Source organism: Scylla paramamosain, chromosome 19 (genome assembly GCF_035594125.1).
Source record: "Scylla paramamosain isolate STU-SP2022 chromosome 19, ASM3559412v1, whole genome shotgun sequence".
In the NCBI taxonomy this organism is placed as follows: Eukaryota; Metazoa; Arthropoda; class Malacostraca; order Decapoda; family Portunidae; genus Scylla; species Scylla paramamosain.
The window spans coordinates 8,897,893-8,919,945 of NC_087169.1; the positions used below are offsets into that span (position 1 = coordinate 8,897,893).

Here is a 22,053-nt window from a genome sequence, read left to right on the forward strand (position 1 = left end):
TTGTTGGCACCCGGGGATGCCGGCTAGCAGCCTGTCAAGCAGCTTCTGGAATGCCGCCCCCGCCGATGCCAACTCAAATGGAACCCTCTTGAACAGAAAAAGACCTTCGTGAGTGATGAAAGCTGTTATGGGACGTGAAGCCTTCTCGAATACAAGCTGATGGTAGACACCTTAAGTCGATCTGGCTGATCACGACTCCATGCAGCTCTGCTATCGTAGGGATAGGATGCACCTCGGACACCAGCTGGCTGTTGGGTTCCCGGAGGTCAACACACAACCGAATCTTACCACACCACTGGGCTCACCTACTCCGACGTATCGATGTGTTCGATAACTCCCTGTTCAACCAAGTTTTGTGGTTCTGTCGACAATTCTTCTCTAACTGAGAAAGGAAGCCTCTGCAGCTTATGGCGAACCGGGGTAGCGTCGGCCTTTAATACGATCTTGTGCTGGTACCCTTTAATGGCTGGCAGAGCACAAAGCTGAGTTGTAACAGGCCCGTGTTCTACAGCAAACACTTCGCCCGTAGCTGGGTGGATGGTGAGCCCAAGCTGTGTCAAAAGATCAAGTCCCATAAGTGCTTCGGTGGCGCCTGAATTAGCAATGTAAAAATTCGTCGTCACCTGACGACCGTTAATGCACCGTAGCAGGTAGGGTGCCGACGACGACGAGTGGCGTTCTCCCTACCCCGTAAGGTTTAGTTGTAGTCGCCTTCACTCTGGCGCCCTTGAAATATTCTTTTGGAAAAAAAGAGAACAGCGAAATGGACGCACCGGTATCCACTTGCAGGCGTAGCGTGCTTTCCTGTCCTTCTACACTAATCACAACTTAACACGTTAGACGTGTTTCTTGTCGCTGCAACTGAGGATAGCTTCCTCCTCTTTACGCTTCTGGACCTTCTTGAACGCCTAGGAATGACACGACGCTGCCCAATGGCCCAGCTTCCCACAACACCAGCACTGTGATTGACGAGCAGGGCACTGGCTGTTACGGGCCAAGTGCTCTCTCTTTCCACACTTATCACACTTCACAGTACCTTTTCCTTGTAAAGCTGTAGTTTTCTGCACCTCCCATGAAGCTTCCTCATGCGTCAAGTTGGAGGTGTTGCAAGCTGGTTCTCCCATCTCTTGTGATGGAGTGCTCATAAGCTTCCGCTTGCATCACAACCACATCCAACGTAAGCTTGTTATTCTGGAGAAACTGTTCGCGTAGCCTCGTATGAAGTCTTCTCGACCACTTGGTCTCGAATCATCTCCCCAGCAAGTGCCCTGAATTGGCAATTATGTGCCAATCGCCGCAGCTCTGCCACATATTCAGCCGTTGACTCACCGCTGCGCTGCCTTCTGCGTCGGAAGTTAAACCTTTCAACAATGACGTTTACTTGAGAACAGAAACACCTTAGCTGCCGAATTGCGGTCGTAGTCATCCTCACCCGTAGCCTTAATAGCCTGTGGCTGGCTATGGAACACCCTCTGCGCCTCAGCACCCATGCTGTGAAGCAACAACACCTTCTTCTGTGTTGCTGTGAAGTCGTTGCCGCCGACAGCTACGAGGAACGTCTCAAACTGGCGCTCCCAGTCCGTCCAGGGGCAGGAGGGCTTCCCAGGACACTGCAGAAATGGCGGAGGCGGACATATTCCGGTTGCCTTCATTGTAGGTGAGAATGCTACTCACTGCGCTAAAATATAGTGTCTGGTCGCAAGGCTGGGAAGGTAAGGAGAGGCGCACTGCTTGTACACGCACTGCCGTAAGGAAGCCCCGATCACGTTTATTCGCCTGGTAACCCGTACATTAACTATGGTTCGAACTAAAGCATTCGAACATAATTAAACCATACCAACTGAAACAAACCAACAATATATATATATATATATATATATATATATATATATATATATATATATATATATATATATATATATATATATATATATATATATATATATATTTATTTATTTATTTATTTATTTATATTTATATATATATATATATATATATATATATATATATATATATATATATATATATATATATATATATATATATATATATATATATACGAGTATATATATGTGTGTGTGTGTGTGTGTGTGTGTGTGTGTGTGTGTGTGTGTGTGTGTGTGTGTGTGTGTGCCTCCAGGAGGAGGCAGTAGGCATTTGCTAAAACGATAATTACTCCCATTGAGGTCTAAAGCACTGGATCAGTGGGTGCTGTGAACTTATCATTAAACCCAGCAAGTATATTTTATTCATAATACTTCTACAAATTGTGTGGTAAACACTTCAAGCTATTTCTCACCTTCTCTGAGCTAGTTACCTTTCTAGATTTAACTAATTTGTCTTTCATTTCGACCTCACAACCCTTTCCTCCCTCGTGACTAACTCCTGAGACACTCGTCGTATCTCTTGTTAATGGGCTTGTTTAGTGTTAAATGCTACTGCGTCAGGCTCCTGGAGGGTGCTTGAATTACAGAGGACTAAAGTAATTAACTCTGTAGTGAACTTTACTCCTTCCCACGGTCTTGACAAGGCAGTAAACGCCACATCTTGGCTTGAGGCTACATGCTGTTGGACAGTGGGTGAATTTGTTACTGAACGCAATTGTCCAGCTAGGTGTTATACCTCGACCATATATGCGTTATTGCAAGTTATAACTTTTTTTTTTTCATGTAAGAGGGACACCGGCCAAGGACAACAAAAATCCAGTAAAAAAAAAAAAGCCCACAGAGATGGCGGTCCCCGAAAAGGGCCAGAAGCGGAAGTAAAAAATACAGAAGCAGGCAGGGAATTTCAAAGTTTACCAGAGAAAGGCATGAATGATTGAGAATACTGGGTAACTCTTGCATTAGAGAGGTAGACAGAATAGGGGTGAGAGAAAGAAGAAAGTACAGCAAGGCCACTGGGAGGAGTGGAGGCATGCAGTTAGCAAGATCAGAAGAGCAGTTAGCATGAAAATAGCTGTAGAATATAGCTAGAGATGCAACATTGCGGAGATGAGAAACTGGCTGAAAACAGTCAGTTAGAGGAGAGAGTTGATAAGCCGAAAAGCTTTTGGTTCCATCCTGTCTAAAAGAGAGCGGTATGAATGTAATCCTCCCCCCCCAGACATGTGAAGCATACTCCATACATGGACGGCTCTCATACAGAGTTAGCAGTTGGGAGGGTGGGTGAGAAAAACTGGCGGAGATGTCTCAGAACACCTAACTTCATAGAAGCTGTTTTAGCTACAGATGACATGTGAAGTTTCCAGTTTAGATTATAAGAAAAGGACAGACTAAGGATGTTCAGTGTAAAAAGAGAGGAACAGTTGAGTGTCACTGAAAAAAAAAAAGAGGGGATAGTTGTCTGGAAGGTTGTGTCGAGTTGGTAGATGGAGGAATTGAGTTTTTGAGGCATTCAGCAATATAAAGTCTACTCTTTCCCAATCAGAAATTTTAGAGAGATCTTGGACATGGTTGTTGATCCTTTCACAGCTGTGGGAGTTAATTGTTGTTAGGGTATTTCCCTTGTCTGTAGGTGGGTAAAAATAGACTGGCGACCTCAGTTAGTCTGATCTGGTATTATGACTGTTGTAAAAAGGGTGCAGGAGTCTTAAGGGACTTTCTACACCCGTATTTGAGCTCTGTACTGAGTCCACATAGGAGGTGGTTCAGGGAAGCTAGTCTATGTGCAGGGTTCCACCAGGTGGAACTAAATGAAGAAAGTCGACGCCTTACTACCTTTATTACACCCAAGGGCAGTTTCAAGAAACGAAGGACGCCTATACAGCACTGTTCATAATCTAACGCACACACCAAGCGCTTCGATGATGCCATCCAGAATATCCCGTGCAAATACAAGTGTACAGATAGCACACTACTCTACGACACTTGTGTGGAGGGCGCGTTCTGTTATACCTATGAGTTTTTTGGACACGTTGTGCCAGAGCAGGAATCACCTTAAAACCAGAGAAAAATTTAGGTTCTGCCGCCAGGAGGCAAAATTTGTTGGTTTCTATGTTAGTTAGAAACACTACCAGCCGAAATAAGAGCGCCTGACAGCCATAAGGGAGTTTGTCATGCCGGACCAGCCTACCATCACTTACATTAGATCCTGGCATGGCATGATTACCCAAATGGCGCCATCTCTGGCCACTACACCAGTCATGGAGCATTTTCCAAGTTACTCAAAAAGCCAGTTAGCAAGTGTGTCTACTAGAACGAACAACTACATAGTTCAGCCGGCATATGATAGGCTCGTCTTTTACAACAGGTCAGACCTACAGCAGTAGTAACGGATTAATCCAAAGAAGGAATTTCAGGTTCTACAGCAACACTGCTTCTGTATCTCACCAGATACATCATTTTGCTTCACGGGGAGATGGCGCCCGACCCTCTGTGGCAGCTGCCACTAAGTTCAGCGGAACCAGGATACCCAGTAGTTGAGGCAGAAGCTTTAGGGTTGGAGTGGTGTTGGGCCAGGCTGTTTCCCCTCCCTAACTTCCTCGTAGTGATTAACCACAGCCTCCTGGTGGGTTTGTTTGAGGACAGGTCCCTTGCAGAGGTGATGCACCTTAGGCTGCTTCGCCTGAAGAAGACGCTGCACTACAAATTTACGGTAAAATATCTGTTGGGCAAGCATATATGGCAGCTGACTCCATCACGATTTTCTGATCTCATGGCGGCACCAGACGACTATGACATAGACCAGGAAGAGGAACTCCTGCAGTGTGTGCAGCTCTGGCAGCTACACTGGACCATGACTTCATTACCATGGACAAGGAGATGGTGGCCAAGGCAGCGACGGAGGACCCAGAGTAACAACTATTGTCAAGGTGCTGTCAGGAGACTGGTATCAGTGTCAGGCACAAGTATGAGTCCGTACTTTTCGGTGAGGGATAGGTCAGCAGTTGTCGGGAGCCTGGTCACCTGCACGTTTGGCGGCTAAAACGTTAACTTTCTGAACACTTACGTTGACATTATTGTTACCAAACACTTAAGAAGAAAGTGAATTTGAGGTGATGAAAGCTGGGTAGCTACTTAGCAAAATGTGGAAAAACGGTAAATTATATATTCAAATGTTATTATTAATCATTAACTGTGAATCTAGGGCTGGGTGAGTAAAAAGGGAAGGAAAGAGAGAAAAAGGCTGTTCTTTTTTTTTTCTTTTTTTTTGGGGGGGGGGCTGGTCTTAACGCCCCAAAAGATATTGATAAAATATTGTTTCCCAACACACTTGGTTTCATTAATTATAACTATATCTTCCGTCTACAATTTAAGCTCATCATCGTGCTCAGGATTTTTTCCTTAATGGATAAAGTAATTTAATTCAAAATGCCCTTTATATGTTACGTTTTTTTTTTTTTTTTTTTTTTTTTTTTACATTCCGAGTTTTGCAATCTAGGTATCAATTCTTTACACACATAATACAAAAAGAGATTTCATAAAGCATGCAGCAAGAATTCTGACATACAGAGAGAAAAAAAAAAAAAGTAGGTCCTCGGTTTTGAAGAGAAATATCGAATCTGTCTTCTTTCACGCAACCAATTGTCACTTGTAACCCAACTATCTCGTGGGTAATATCTTTTATAAACGTTACTAAAACTTAGATTCCAGTTCAGTTTTGCATAGTGTTCTCTCATTTTCCACAGAATGGTTACTGCTCGCTCTACATAATAAAGGAGGGCTTCCTTGGCACAAGCGTTAGTCTCGCCTTTCCTAAGGGCTCACTTCTCATCCCAAAGGTCAACAGAGTGTAAGTTAACTAAGGACTGATCAGTCATGCAACATCTGCAGATCTCATAGTACTTTTTTTCCTTTAAACTTCAACAACTTTGAACTGTATATCACTTATGTATAACTATGTAGGAGAGGCATGTGTGTACCATATAGTGCACGAACTAAAAATCATTATGTAAATATGTGGATATGAAGTAATTTTAAGGAGAAATGCTTTATATGGTTATGAAAATGTAATCGGTTTAAGATAGGAAAACCCAAGATAATTAGATAAAATCAGAATAGAAGATGTGTATGGTTGTGACAAGATTTAATTAGTTTAATAAAAAAAAAAGCATATTATGCTCTAATTTATAAATAGTGTTTATGTTTTTTTTTATTTGTATATATATGTGGGAAAGACACTGGCCAAGGGCAACAAAAATCCAATAATAAAAAAAAAAAAAAAGCCCACTGAGATGCCAGCCCCAGAAAAAGGTCCAAAGCGATATTAAAAAATTGAAGGATAAGTGTCTTGAAACCTCCCTCTTATAGGAAATCAAGTCATAGGAACGTGAAAATACAGAAGCAGGCAGGGAGTTCCAGAGTTTACCAGAGAAAGGGATGAGTGATTGTGAAAACTGGTTAACTCTTGCATTACAAAGGTGGACAGAATAGGGGTGAGAGAAAAAAGTAAGTCATGTGCAGCAAGGCCGCGGGAGGAGGGGAGCCATGCAGTTAACAAGATCAGAAGAGCAGTTAGCATGAAAAAAGCGGTAGAAAACAGCTATAGATGCAACATTGCGGTGATGAGAGAGAGGCTGAAGACAATCAATTAGGAGAGAGGAGTTGATGGGACGAAAAGCCTTTGATTCCACCCTGTCTAGAAGAGCGGTATGAATGGAACCTCCCCAGACATGTGAAGCATACTCAATACATGGACGGATAAGGCCCCTGTACAGAGTTAGCAGCGGGAGGGGGGGGAGAGAAAAACTGGCGGAAATGTCTCAGAACACCCAACTTAATAGAAGCTGTTCAAGCTAGGGATGAAATGTGAAGTTTGCAGTTCATATTATAAGCAAAGAACAGACCGAGGATGTTCAGTGTAGAAGAGAGGGACAGTAGAGTGTCACTGAAGAAGAGAGGATAATTGTCTGAAAGGTTGTAACGAGTTGATAGATGGAGGAATTAAGTTTTTGAGGCATTGAACAATACCAAGTTTGCTCTGCCCCAATCAGAAATTTTAGAAAGATCAGAAGTCAAGCGTTCTGTGGTTTCCCTGCGTGAAATGGTTACTTTCTGAAGGGTTGGATGTCTATGAAAAGACGTAGAAAAGTGCAGGGTGGTATCATCAGCGTAGGAGTGGATAGGGCAAGAAGTTTGGTTTAGAAGGTCATTAATGAATAATAAGAAGAGAGTGGGTGACAGAACAGAACCCTGAGGAACACCACTGTTAATAGATTTAGAAGAAGAACAGTGACCGTCTACCACAGGAGCAATAGAACGGTCAGAAAGGAAACTTGAGATGAAGTTACAGAGAGAAGGATAGAAGCCAAAGGAGGGTAGTTTGGAAATCAATGTTTTGTACCAGACTCCATCAAAAAAGCTTTTGATATATCCAAGGCAACAGCAAAAGTTTCACCCAAATTTCTAAAAGAGGATGACCCAGGCTCAGTAAGGAAAGCCAGAAGATCACCAGTAGAGAAGCCTTGACGGAACTCATACTGGAGAACAGATAAAAGGTTGTGAAGTGATAAATGTTTAAGAATCTTCCTGTTGAGGATTGATTCAAAAACTTTAGATAGAACGGTAGTTTGAGGGATCAGGACGGTCACCCTTTCTAGGAACAGGGTGAATGTAGACAAACTTACAGCAAGAAGGTAAGAGATGTTGACAGACAGAGCTAAAAGAGTCTCACTAGGCAAGGTACAAGCACGGAGGCACAGTTTTGAAGAACAATAGGAGGGACCCCATCAGGTCCATAAGTCTTCCGAGGGTTTAGGCCAGCGAGGGCATGGGAAACATCATTGCGAAAAATTTTAATAGGTAGCATGAAGTAATCAGAGGGTAGAGGAGAGGGAAAAACAAGCCCTGAATCGTCCAAGGTAGAGTTTTCAGCAAAGATTTGAGGGAAGAGTGCAGCTTTATAGATAGATGTGATAGCAGTTGTGGCATCTGGTCGAAATAAAGGAGGGAAAGAAGAAGCAAAGTTATTGGAGATATTTTTGGCTAGATGCCAGAAGTCACGAAGGGAGTTAGATCTTGAAAGATTTTGACACTTTCTATTAATGAAGGAGTTTTTTGGCTAGTTGGAGAACAGACTTGGCATGGTTTCGGGCAGAAATACAAAGTGCATGAGATTCTGGTGATGGAAGGCTTAAGTACCTTTTGTGGGCCACATCTCTATCATGTATAACACGAGAACAAGCTGTGTTAAACCAAGGTTTGGAAGGTTTAGGCCGAAAAAAAGAGTTATGAATGTACTCCTCCATGCCAGACACTATCACCTCTGTTATGCGTTTGGGGCAAAAAGACAGGTCTCTGACACGGAAGCAGTAGTCATTTCAAGGAAAATCAGCAAAAAAAATCAGCTTCGTCATATATATATATATATATATATATATATATATATATATATATATATATATATATATATATATATATATATATATATAAAGCAACAGCGAAAGTTTCACCATAATCCTTAAAACAGGATGGCTAAGAATCCGTAAGGAAAGCCAGAAAATCACCTGTAGAGCGGCCACGACGGAATCCATATTGGCGATCAGAAAAAAATATTTGGTTTTGTAGAAGAGAGGTATTGTTCTACTGGTTGAAAATTAGATCTAAGGCCACAAATGTTGCATAAGTTAATGAAAAAAAAAAAAAAAGGAGGAGCAGAGGAGAAGTGGTATATTGTCCCATCGATCATAAATGTCTTGATGCACCCTTGAACTTTTCATTCATTACCTTTTGCAACATTTACGGCCTTAGATCTAATTTTCAGTACATAGAGTACCACTTCTCTTCTGCTCCTCCTTTTTTTCTTCATTAACTTATATATATACTCGTATATATATATATATATATATATATATATATATATATATATATATATATATATATATATATATATATATATATATATATATATATATATATATTGTTATGACCACAGCCAGCCCCTCTTACAGCTGCCACTAATTCAGGTCAGCTTTCCTTAAGTCACCACCCTTGTAGGCTAGTGTGGAACAAATAACAGTGCATAATGAAAATAAATTGAGGGGTGTGGGAAGGTGGTTGTGATCGATGGGTCAGTATATATATATATATATATATATATATATATATATATATATATATATATATATATATATATATATATATATATATATATATATATATATATATATATATATATATATATATATATATATATATATATATATATATATATATATATATATATATATATGTTTTATTTTATTTTATTTACTTATTTATTTACTTTTTTTTTTTTTTTTTTTTGTGTGTGTGTGTGTGTGTGTGTGTGTGTGTGTGTGTGTGTGTGTGTGTGTGTGTGTGTGTGACCAGACCCAGTCCCTCTTGCAGTTGCCACTATAGTCTGTTCAGAGCAAGAAATCTGTTCAAGGTGGGGCTAGTATGATGTTTTACCTCTAGCCATGCTGACAAATCAACCTTCATACATGGGCCTCTCTCTTTTATATCCCCATCCGTGTCCTATTTGAAAGTGATATTTTGTGTATTCTGTATATAGTAAAGGAAGCTACATAGTATGATGACTGTCGATGTTGAGGATTATAACTACGATTTGTATAAATTCTACGACATGGTAATTATTTTTTTCCCATGGTGCCAGGTTGTCCTAGTAGTGGTGGTGGTGGTGGTGGGGTATCATCAAAAGGGATTAGCACTCCCTCGCAGGTGTGTGTGTGTGTGTGTGTGTGTGTGTGGTGAGGGAGGAGAAGAAGCAGTGGAAAGGGATTTTGATGGAAGCTACAATTCTGACTCGCTCGCGTTCCAGGGTAATGCATAGCAAGGAAATGGAAATGCTTTATTACATCAAGAAGTATTTCGTTCAAGAGAAAGCTCTTGAATCTTCAGAGTTTTCCACCATCTGGCTACGACTACAGAGTCACTCTCAAACTAAATTTATCTGTGCTGTATACCTCTCACCTAACTCCTCTGATTATAAGAAACTCTTTGACTACTTAACTTCCAAAGTACAGCACATTTTGACCCTTTTCCCTTTTGCAGAGATCTCTATTCTTGGAGACTTCAATGTTCACCACCAGCTTTGGCTTTCCTCTCCCTTCACTGACCATCCTGGTGAACTAGCCTTCAACTTTTCAATTTGCAATTGGTGCAACACCCTACTCGTATTCCTGGCCATTTTGGGGATACGCCCAACATTCTTGACCTTTTCCTGACCTCTGATCCATCTGCTTATGCTGTCATTCTTTCTTCTCCGTTGGGCTCCTCCGATCACAATCTCATATCTGTATTTTGTCCTATTGCTCCAATCCTTCCTCAGGATCCCCCTAAGCGAAGGTGCCTCTGGCGTTCTTGCTGATTTTCCTTGGAATGACTACTGCTTCCATGTCAGAGACCCATCTTTGTGTGCCGAGCGCATAACAGTGATAGTGTCTGGCATGGAGGCGTACATTCCTCACTTTTTCTCGACCTAAACCTTCCAAACCTTGGTTTAACACAGCTTGTTCTCGTGCTATACATGATAGAGAGGTGGCCCACAAAAGGTACTTAAGCCTTCCATCACCAGAATCTCATGCACTTTATATTTCTGCCCAGAACCATGCCAAGTCTCTTCTCCAACTAGCAAAAAACTCCTTCATTAACAGAAAGTGTCAAAACCTTTCAAGATCTAACTCCCCTCGTGACTTCTTGCATCTAGCCAAAAATATCTCCAATAATTTTGCTTCTTCTTTCCCTCCTTTATTTCAACCAGATTGCATCACTGTTATCACATCTATTTCTAAAGCTGAACTCTTCGCCCAAACCTTTGCTAAAAACTTTACCTTCGACGATTCTGGGCTTGTTCCTCCCCCTCCTCCACCCTCTGACTACTTCATGCCACCTATTAAAATTTTTCGCAATGATGTTTTCCATGCCCTTGCTGGCCTAAACCCTCGGAAGGCTTATGGACCTGATGGGGTCCCTCCTATTGTTCTCCGAAACTGTGCCTCCGTGCTTGCACCTTGCCTAATCAAACTCTTTCAGCTCTGTCTGTCAATATCTACCTTTCCTTCTTGCTGGAAGTTTGCCTACATTCAACCTGTTTCTAAAAAGCGTGACCGTTCTAATCCCTCAAACTATTGCTTTAATTTCCTGCCTGTCTAAAGTTTTTTAATCTATCCTCAACAGGAAGATTCTTAAACATCTATCACTTCAGAACCTTTTATCTTATCGCCAATATGGGTTCCGTCAAGGCCGCTCTGCTGGTGATCCTCTAGCTTTCCTTATTGAGTCTTGGTCATCCTCTTTTAGAGATTTTGGTGTAACTTTTGCTGTTGCCTTGGACATATCAAAAGCTTTTGATAGAGTGTAGCACAAAGCTTTGATTTCCAAACTACCCTCCTACGGCTTCTATCCCTCTCTCTGTAACTTCATCTCAAGTTTCCTTTCTGACCGTTTTATTGCTGCTGTGGTAGACGGTCACTATTCTTCTCCTAAATCCTGAGGTGTTCCTCAGGGTTCTGTCCTGTCACCCACTCTCTTCTTATTATTCATTAATGATCTTCTAAACCAAACTTCTTGTCGTCCCCTCTCCTATGCTGATGATACCACCTTGCACTTTTCCACATCTTTTCATAGACGTCCAATCCTTCAGGAGGTAAACATTTCACGTAGGGAAGCCACAGAATGCTTGACTTCTGATCTTTCTAAAATTTCTGATTGGGGCAGAGCAAACTTGGTATTGTTCAATTCCTCAAAAACTTAATTCCTCCATCTATCAACTCGACACAACCTTCCAGACAACTATCCCCTCTTCTTCAGTGACACTCTACTGTCCCCCTCTTCTACACTGAACATCCTCGGTCTATCCTTTACTTCTAATCTGAACTGGAAACTTCACATCTCATCTCTAGCTGAAATAGCTTCTATGAAGTTAGGCGTTCTGAGACGTCTTCGCCAGTTTTCTCACCGCCTAGCTTCTAACTCTGTACAAGGGCCTTATCCGTCCATGTACGAGTATGGAGTATGCTTCACATGTCTGGGGGGGGGGTTTCACTCATACTGCTCTTCTAGACAGAGTGGAATCAGAAGCTTTTCGTCTCATCAACTCATCTCCTCTAACTGACTGTCTTCAGCCTCTCTCTCATCGCCGCAAAGTTGCATCTCTAGCTGTCTTCTACCGCTATTTTCATGCTAATTGCTCTTCTGATCTTTGCTAACTGCATACCTCCCCTCCTCCCGCGGCCTCGCTGCACAAGACTTTTTTCTTTCTCTCACCCCTATTCTTTCCACCTCTCTAACGCAAGAGTTAACCAATATTCTCAATCATTCATCCCTTTCTCTGGTAAACTCTGGAACTCCCTGCCTGCTTCTGTATCTCCACTTTCCTATGACTTGAATTCCTTCAAGAGGGAGGTTTCAAGACACCATCAGTTTTTCACTACTGCTTTGACCCTTTTATGGGACCGGCATTTCAGCGGGCATTTTTTTTTTTTTATTGGATTTTTGTTGCCCTTGGCCAGTGTTCTTCCTTCATAAAAAAAAAAAAAAAAAAAACAGAAAAAAATAATATCCTTATCCGACCTTCAAAAGCAACTGCATGGACTGCAAAAGCCATCAACGTTTCCGAGAAAACTGTTCAAAGAACCTGCTTGAAACAAGGTAGGATATCACCAGAAAGGACTGTCTTTTTGTCACGAAAGAAAAGGAGATATTCTGCACCTGTCACCACTCTAGACGACTTTGATAAATGTGTTGTAAGAGGATCAGTGTTGGCATTTTATGAAAGGCATGAAGTCCCGACTCTGCTAAAAAATCAAGAAGTGAAGGAAAAAAATATCCTTCAGTGGCTGCAAAACCTCCCTTCATAAGATTGAAATTGATAATAAATAAATACTATATAAGTATAATATAAATAATATATATATATATATATATATATATATATATATATATATATATATATATATATATATATATATATATATATATATATATATATATATATATATATATATATATATATATATATATATATATATATATATATATATATATATATATATATATATATATATATATATATATATATATATATATATATATATATATATATATATATATATATATATATATATATATATATAGGTGTGAAGGGAGACAGACTGTTAATTCGATGATTGGCAGATGAACTGGCAGTGTTGCACTCATGGGAATTCCAGAATCTGTCACGCCTTGTTTCATGCTCTGAACCGACTATAATTCGGGTTAGCTTACCCTAAGTTACTACTTTGTAGCCTAGTGCGGAGCAAATAGCAGTGCGAATTCAGGCAATTCGCCAGTCGCAAACAGCTATAGCCTATAGACTATAATTCTGTATGAGGTTGTCAAATTTCTTATGGTCACAAACCCAGTCCCTCTTACAGCTGCCGCTCACTCGGGTCAACTTCCCCCAAATTACTTCCTGTAATCCAGAGCAAAAGAAACGAGTCCAGGTATTTGCCATGGCCGGACACAGCAAATGCCTCTAAGTCGCCACCGTCTCACCCACAGGAAAAAAAATAATAAATAATACAACCAAAAACTTATCACACTCGCAGAGAAAGGACTCGCAAGTACACTTCCTTGGAAGAGACAACACAGGTATTACACAAGTATGCATGGCATTTATAAGCAAACAACCCATAACAGTGTCCACCTACTGTTCAGTAAGATACTATGGCACTTTGCTTCGAATTCAACCAATCTTCGATTACTCAGAAGACAGACTCTGCCCCCCTAACAGTAACGAATCCAGAGAAACGGAAGACAGTCAAACACGAAGCACATACAAAAGATATCTTCTGGTCGCAGAGACAAACAGGAACACGCAACAGGCAGTCTCAGTCAGTCTCATTTAAAACAAAGATGGCACTGGACTATGATAAAAAGAACCATGCACGGATACTAGACAAAGGAGGGGATGCTGGCTCATTCTAAGATGGACGCCAACACAAGCAACGCTCACAAGTGGGGCCCCAAAGGTAAATACACCCGACTTAGACGCCGAGATTAGCCTAAGCCAAGTCCCACGTATAAGCTGGTGCAATAGTTAGAATTGTGAGGTGTATAGCTAATATCCCCCCTCTATACTAATTTACTTGTGCCCCCAAATATAGTCTCACACCGCTTGCTCTCTTCGTATGTCCTACTATCTCAGGTTGCCTACTCCATGGGCAACCGCCTACTGGGACTACGAGGGGAGCAAAACACTGGTTGCCTCGAATATATATATATGTATATATATATATATATATATATATATATATATATATATATATATATATATATATATATATATATATATATATATATATATATATAGTGAACTTGTATCTTACACGTCGGACAAACAGGAACGAAGATTTGTAACTTCGAAGGAACGATAACAATTATTTCTGATGATGGATTTAAGATTATTTGGTATATTATTCGAAGAATCTGAATAATTTTCCAAGTATTCGAATATGGATGCTAATAATTTGATGTCAGATGACAAGTATTCGAATACGAATACGAACTTACCCAAATACTGTATTCGAATTTATTCGAATACGAATACCGAATACGAATAACCCATCCCTACTTGCCACCCGTCTCTGTCCTGGTGTTTGCTGTTCGCTGCCAGTTTCCGTGGAGGTCTTTGGATCAGGGTCAGATTGACTAGCTTCCACTGTCGCCATGTTTTCCTGTGCTGCCTTTTACAATTATCTCCACTAAAAAGTCTTTCGTAGGCCACACATTTATTAGTTCGAGAGAACAGCAGTGATTTTAGAGTTGCACTTTAATGTAATTGGAGAGGAGATGTTCCTTGGTGGGGTTGTGGAGAGACAGCTTACCATTGGATGTCTGGGGGTGCATATGTAGCGTGTAGATATGGGTGGTGAGGCAGGAGACGCCATGGAGTGAGTTCAGGTCACGGTTTGTTATATCACTTTATCGAAACTATTTCCACTTTTATTTAGTTCACTTGACTGTACACTTCTGCACTTAACTGGGGCACTCAGGAATCCTATGAGTTAATTTTGTGGCGACAGTTGTGGATTAGCTGCTGAAAATCAAGGTAAAATACGGAGCCCCATCGGAGAAATGTGACCCGCACCACACCTCACTTGCTACATCTACAATATATTATATTTGTATATTTGTATGATACATACTTATATGATCAACTTATGTCTGTTTATCTGTGTGTGCGCGCGCTCTTGTTAATCAATAATGTTTGAAGCCTGATATCATTTGAGCTATTTTAACATTTCACCACAGAGAAATAAGCCTTGTTGATATCATGAAGACGTTGTTACACTTAATGATAATGGAGAAAATGTGTTCTGAAAAATGAAAGAATATTAGTACCCTCTTGCTCCATACAGGATCAGCACCTTAAGGGAATCGGGCATCCTGCTACGTCTATACAGTGCTGCCCTTGGGAATGCCTCGCACTGCATGGAGCCCGTTACAAGCTCCACAACCAGTGACATCCAGCTGAGGCCCCTCGAACTGAAAGACTTCTTCGGTGTTGTCTCTGTTTGCAGTGGAGGTCAGAATGTTATCCAGGATAATGAATCTTACTCATGTGTTCTCTCTATTTTCTTATTTAATCTCGTCAAGTTTTTGTTTTTATTCTTTTTTTTCAACTTAATCTATGTTTTTTCCTTATTGTTACTGACATCATCTTCGTCGTCGACGTCATTATCGTGATTATCTTTATCCTTCTATCCTTCTATTCTTTCTCATTTTAGATATCTTGAGTTTTTTTTTTTTTTTACCCAATTAGCTGAATTTACATTTTGCTCACAATTTAACAATGAAAAAAAAATGACAACATAAACACACATTGAGATATCAACTGAATCAGTATTGACTTTTTTAATTCGTGTATTTATTTATTTTGTTTTTTTATTTATCTATTTTATTTATTTTTTTTTTTTTTCAACAGCCACTTCTATAGAACAAATTTCTGTATGAAGAATTTACTAGCAAGATCAATGGCTTTTTACATATAAATATTGAAAATATTTAAAAATTCAAATATGGCATGCTTTTAAAGGAAGCACATCACTGGACAAGGGTAACAAAAAATCTTGAAACTCCTCTCTTGAAAGAGTTTAAGTTATAGGAAGGAGAAAATACAAAAGCAAGCAGGGAGTTCCATAGCTTACCAGAATAATGAATGAATGATCAGGAATACTGGTGAACTCGTGCATTAGACAGGTGGACAGAATAAGGATGAAAAAAAAATAAAGTCTTGTACAGCGAGGCAGCAGGAGCAGGTACCCAGTTTGTATGAAAATAGCGGTAGAAGATAACGAAAAATGCAATAATGTAGCGATGAGAGAGACGCCGAAGATAGAGTGTCAACGGATAGAAATTTTACAAGATGAAATCCTTGTGATTTCATCCTGCCTAAAAGAGTGATACGAGCAGAGCCCCATTCATGTGAAGCGCACTGCATATACATGGACAGATAAGATCTCTGTTACAGAGTTAGCAGCAGTGGTGGTGAGTAAAATTGGCAGATATGGACCAAAACGTCTAACTTCATAGCAGCTGTTTTAGCTAGAGATGATATGTTAAGTTTCCAGCTTAGATTATTATTAAAGGACAGACCAAGAATGTTCATTGTAAACGAGGGGGACAGTTTAGTGTCATTGAAGAAGAGCTATATACGTATAGAGTGGATAGTTATCTGGAAGGGTGTATCGAGTAGATAAATGGAAGAACTGAGTTATTGAGGCCCTGAACAAGAGTAAGCTTGCTTTATCCCCAGTCGGAAATTTTAGAGATGTCAGAAGTGAGGCGTTCTGTGGCTTACCTGCGCGAGCGCAAGATTTTTTAAGGTAAACTTATTCTAAATATTTTTTCCCCATACTGGAACCACTAACGTCGAATGGGTAAAAAAAAAAAGATAATAATAATAATGATAATAATAATAATAATAATAATTCTTATGATTTCTTTAAATACATAAGAAATACAGGGCTAATTTTGATATTGTCACTTTTTACTAATGTTCCTCTTGATTAAACTACTCAGATAATTTGTAGTGAACTAACCTCGCTCTCTAAACGCCAGTCTTTGTCAGGCCTCACCACACCACACGCAAGAACACACAAGGTATATCCGTAGCTTCATACCTTTATTCTGCTTGAATTTTTTTTTTTTCTTATTTTTTTTTTTTTTTATATAATTTTAAGCTACTGCCTAAAGGTTATTTTGTTACTTTTTTTTTTACTTGCCTGCGTGTCTCCCTTTTAGTTACTGTTTTATTTATTCATCCCATTTTTAATTTCATATTTTATGATTTTTGTCTTTGTGCCTATTTTTATCAAACTTTTCAGCCTCATGATGCCTTCTCTGAAGGTGAAACAGTGCAATAAATAAGGAAGGAAGTCTTGTGTACCCCTGCTTAAATTATCTATAACTCGGAACCTGTTCTAATATATATATATATATATATATATATATATATATATATATATATATATATATATATATATATATATATATATATATATATATATATATATATTGAACACTATCATGCCAAAAGAGGAATTTGTAAAAAAAAATGAGTTACAAATAATCGATTTTATTACTTTTTATTTGAAAATGCTTTTTATAGCGCATAACAATGCACTGAAATAGAACATCTCTGACCCACATTTGCAGAAGCCATCTTTGAATCTGGTGCAAGGTAACTTAAGCAAATAGTGCGAGATGCCATACATTTCTCAACAGCTAGTCACTCTTTTCGAGAGATATAAGAAAGCCCTAAAAGCTGACGAGTGTGTGGAGTTTATTCTTGACCGCAAGAGATTGAGGTGATCAAGGCAAGCTTTCTGCCACCAACAGTTGGACATCGAAAAGGTGATAATAGGCATTATTAAATCATTAATCATTAACATTTTTTTTTTCTGTCATACAGGAATGCTCCTGGCGCTACAGATCTTTCTTCTAGAGATTGTGTTCTTCTCAACTTCACGGTTACGAAGAATCTGAGCACTTCTGAAGTTTGTGCCATAATACAAATTTAATACCAGGCAGTTGAATGTAAACTATAAACTAACATTTCCTGTCATAGTAAAATATAGTGCACTGAAATGACATGATATTTGATGAGTATTCAATTGTTGTTTCCAGTTCATGTTACGTCTCTGCTTTAATGAAATTGAAATAGCAAATAAAGCCTCATATGAAGTAAGCACATGGTATAATTCCTCTCCAGGTTAAGAAAGAAATTCAGTAATTATATATATATATATATATATATATATATATATATATATATATATATATATATATATATATATATATATATATATATATATATATATATATATATATATATATATATATATATATCATTGAATGTGATAGCTAGTTGAGCATTTATTATTTTTCTTAAGATATTTTCCTTATAACTTATGATTGTCTTATATTCTTTTTTAATTGGCTGTATGACTTCGCCGAAGCTAGTCATTTTCGCTAGATCGCGATTTCGGGTCCTTGACCCTTCTTCAGTAGCGAAGGTCTATCCGTGTTGAGGGTGTCGGAGAGAATGGCTCAAGCTGATTGCGGGGGGGGGGGGTGTATTTATACCGGTAGGCTTGTCACCCCGCTGCGCGTCCTGGTCTCTGATTGGCTGACGGCTGTCGCGGGCTGTGCTGGGCTGCTATCCAAGCTGGGTCTTCGCGCGCTTGGTAATGCTTGTAGGTCTTCGGATTGTTGATTTAATGTAGGGTTTGTCTCTTTTATAATTATATAGTGCTTCTAAGATGGGGAGACGCCTGGTGTCTGGGCATGTAGTTAGGATCTCCGTTTTATCTACTAGCATTCCTCTTGTGATGTTTATGTTATGCTTCTCCTTCAGATGTTTCTTGGGTGCTCCTGTTGCGAGGTGGAAAGTTAGTCGTTGGGAGAGTCTTGTTGTCGTCATGCCAACATAGGTGGAGGGAAGGACTTCACAGTTTCCTTGGTTACACGTAAACCTATATATGACATGTGACTTCTAAAGGCTCTCTTTCTCTTTTGAGTGGTTATTTATTTATTTTTTTTTTTTTTTAAGATGGCTGCTTTTCTTGGTGTTGTAATAAATTATCAGTTTAACTTGTTTGTCAGGGTCGGAAGGCTTGATGTTCCTCTTCACAATCTGCGTGATGGCCCTCTCATCTTCTTCGTAGGCGGTAGAGAAAGTTGCTTTATAGTAGATGTTGATGTTCCCTTTCTTATCCTCTTGTTGCCTCTATATATATATATATATATATATATATATATATATATATATATATATATATATATATATATATATATATATATATATATATATATATATATATCAGGGGTGCACCGGATAGTCTATCCGACCGGAGACCCGGCCGGATATTCGGTATTCGGTATTCGGTATCCATGCCGGATAAACCAGATAATTACAAAACCAAAATTACAGTTAACAATTACCTTGAAAAGACAAAGATAACATTTGATTAATATTTAAGCTAAAGAGAAATATATTTGTGACAGAACAATCCTTTATTCAGTGACAGACAGAATGGGTGATCTATGGGACTATGTTACACAAAATTCAATCAGCACTAATCAGGAAAATTTTCTACCATTGTGGTGGAGAAAGGGGAGAATCTCTCCTCTTTTAGATAACAGTCTTGTGCGCTTTTCCTCAAAAATGCTGCCGTATTCCGAGAAGAGACGCTCAGAGTACACTGATGATGCAGGTGTGCAAAGGAATTTTACAGCTAGCTGTTTCAGCAGTGGGAACTTTTCCTCCTGTTTCCAGTAATGCAAAGGACATATGCTTCTTTCCAGCAGTGGAGTGCGGCGGCAGAGCTCGACTTCATTGGCTGACTCAGCTGCGATATCTTTCTGGGGGATAGTCATTGGAATATTCACCTCCTCGTATGAGCTAGTAACTTCCTGGAAGCAGGCCATGAAGTCATCCTCGCTTTTACTTCCAAGTACTTCGTTAATGGGAAAACCAAGTGGCGAGCTTTCTCCACCGTCTCCACAGTCGTAGTATGAAGGCTGTGGTGCTGAAACAGCTCATCAAGGAGCAAAGTCTTCCTATGTGCCTCGTCATTCAGGAGTTGTACTTTGAAGCGTGGGTCAAGCACTGTTGGTAGAACATATGACCGAGACCTCATGATATCAATAGCAGAACTTCTAGTCTAGAAGCACAGAATAACCTAGTACGGAGTGCAGACAGGAGTCTCTGCTTGGTTATTTTGATGCCTTCTTTGTCAGCGGTCTTTTCAAAGAATCTTGCCAGGGTGCTTACACTTGGGATAACGGTGGAGAGAGGGCATGATTCGGCACTCATTTCAATAGTAAGCTGGGAGAAGGGCTGAAGGTTGGTGACAACTTGTTCTATAATTTGCCACTCACTGGAAGAGAAATTTGGCAGCTCATCATGGTCAGAGAGGTAAAGCTGCAAAGGCCTCTTCAGTTCTTCCATCCGCCTCAGCATAAGGTATGCACTGTTCCAACGAGTCGGAACATCTTGCAGTAGTATTAGTGGTGCCTTTCCCATTTCACTTTCAGTCTGCGACTGGATGGCTTTGAATTCACTGCAGGCTTTAGCAGAATGGTTGAAGTGTGTAGCCAATCTACGGCTTTTCACCAACACATCTTTCTTGTGAGAGAGAATGGCATCGTTTATGATGAATTGGATGATGTGTATTGAGCAGTGAATAGACTCGATTTCAGACAGATTGCTTCCAAGCAACATATTCGTTGCACCATCTCTAACGAGTACACGTCTTCTTTGAGCATCTAGATTCCAAGCCTCCCACATGTTCATGAGCTTGTCAGCGATGTTCACACCTGTATGCGATTTGGAAAAGTGGGACGCATGGAAGACTGCATTCTTCCTTACATATTCCACAGTGATCCAGTGAGCAGAGAGAGACAGGAACGTTTCATGAGATGATGGACATGTCCAGATATCAGATGTGAAGCTAACATGGTCAACTTTTGCCACCTTAGCTGCAATATTCTTTCGTAGTTCTTCATAGAGGTCTGGCAGAACGTTCTCAGTGAAGAATCTTCGGCTAGGTATGACATAATGTGGCTTTAAATAAGCTATAAGACCAATAAAGCTATCATCTTCAGCCATGCTAAAAGGCTGGTTATCCAATGCCATCATGAGAAGAATTTTTGTGAACTTCTTTAGACCTAGCATCATTTATGTCTCACAAAATCATTTCGTCAAACGTTTCCTGTAATGACAACTGGGTTTTTTTTTTTTGTTTTCCATTACCAGGCCTTTCTTGGATACATCATATCCTTCAGAGGCTTCTGTGGTTTTTTTTTTGTAGCAGTCCTTTCTTTTTTTTTTTTTATGTAGGACACTGGCTAAGGTCAACAAAAATCCAATAAAAAATATGCCCACTGAAATGGCAGTCCCATTAAGGGTCAAAGCAGTGGTCAAAAATTGATGAGTAAATGTCTTGAAACCTCCCTCTTGAAGGAATTCAAGTCATAGGAAAGTGGAAATACAGAAGCAGGCAGGGAGTTCCAAAGTTTACCAGAGAAAGGGATGAATGATTGAGAATACTGGTTAACTCTTGCGTTAGAGAGGTGGAAAGAATAGGAGTGAGAGAAAGAGGAAAGTCTTGTGCAGCGAGGCCGCGGGAGGAGAGGAGGCGTGCAGTTAGCAAGATCAGAAGAGCAGTTAGCATAAAAATAGCGGTAGAAGACAGCTAGATATGCAACATTGCGGCGGTGAGAGAGAGGCTGAAGACAGTCAGTTAGAGGAGAGGAGTTGATGAGACGAAAAGCTTTTGATTCCACCCTATCTAGAAGAGCAGTATGAGTGGAACCCTCCCAGACACGTGAAGCATACTCCATACATGGACGGATAAGGCCCTTGTACAGAGTTAGCAGCTAGGGGGCTGAGAAAAACTGGCGGAGACGTCTCAGAACTCCTAACTTCATAGAAACTGTTTTAGCTAGAGATGAGATGTAAAGTTTCCAGTTCAGATTATAAGTAAAGGACAGACCGAGGATGTTCAGTGTAGAAGAGGGGAACAGTTGAGTGTCATTGAAGAAGAGGGGATAGTTGTCTGGAAGGTTGTGTCAAGTTGATAGA

General features: G+C 39.8%; 1 protein-coding gene and 1 long non-coding RNA gene across 2 annotated transcripts; one reads left to right on the forward strand and one right to left on the reverse strand.

The window, feature by feature from the left end:
• The first annotated feature begins 5,639 nt into the window (after positions 1-5,639).
• LOC135110057 (uncharacterized) lies at positions 5,640-18,037 on the forward strand. Its single transcript, XR_010273067.1, has 3 exons — positions 5,640-5,733; positions 15,323-15,489; positions 17,878-18,037. It is a non-coding gene; the product is annotated as an uncharacterized LOC135110057 (long non-coding RNA).
• A 2,066-nt stretch (positions 18,038-20,103) lies between these two features.
• On the reverse strand, positions 20,104-21,078 carry LOC135109467 (zinc finger BED domain-containing protein 4-like). Its single transcript, XM_064020846.1, has one exon. It carries the CDS (start codon positions 21,076-21,078, stop codon positions 20,104-20,106), a length of 975 nt encoding a protein of 324 aa, XP_063876916.1.
• Between the last annotated feature and the right edge of the window lie 975 nt (positions 21,079-22,053).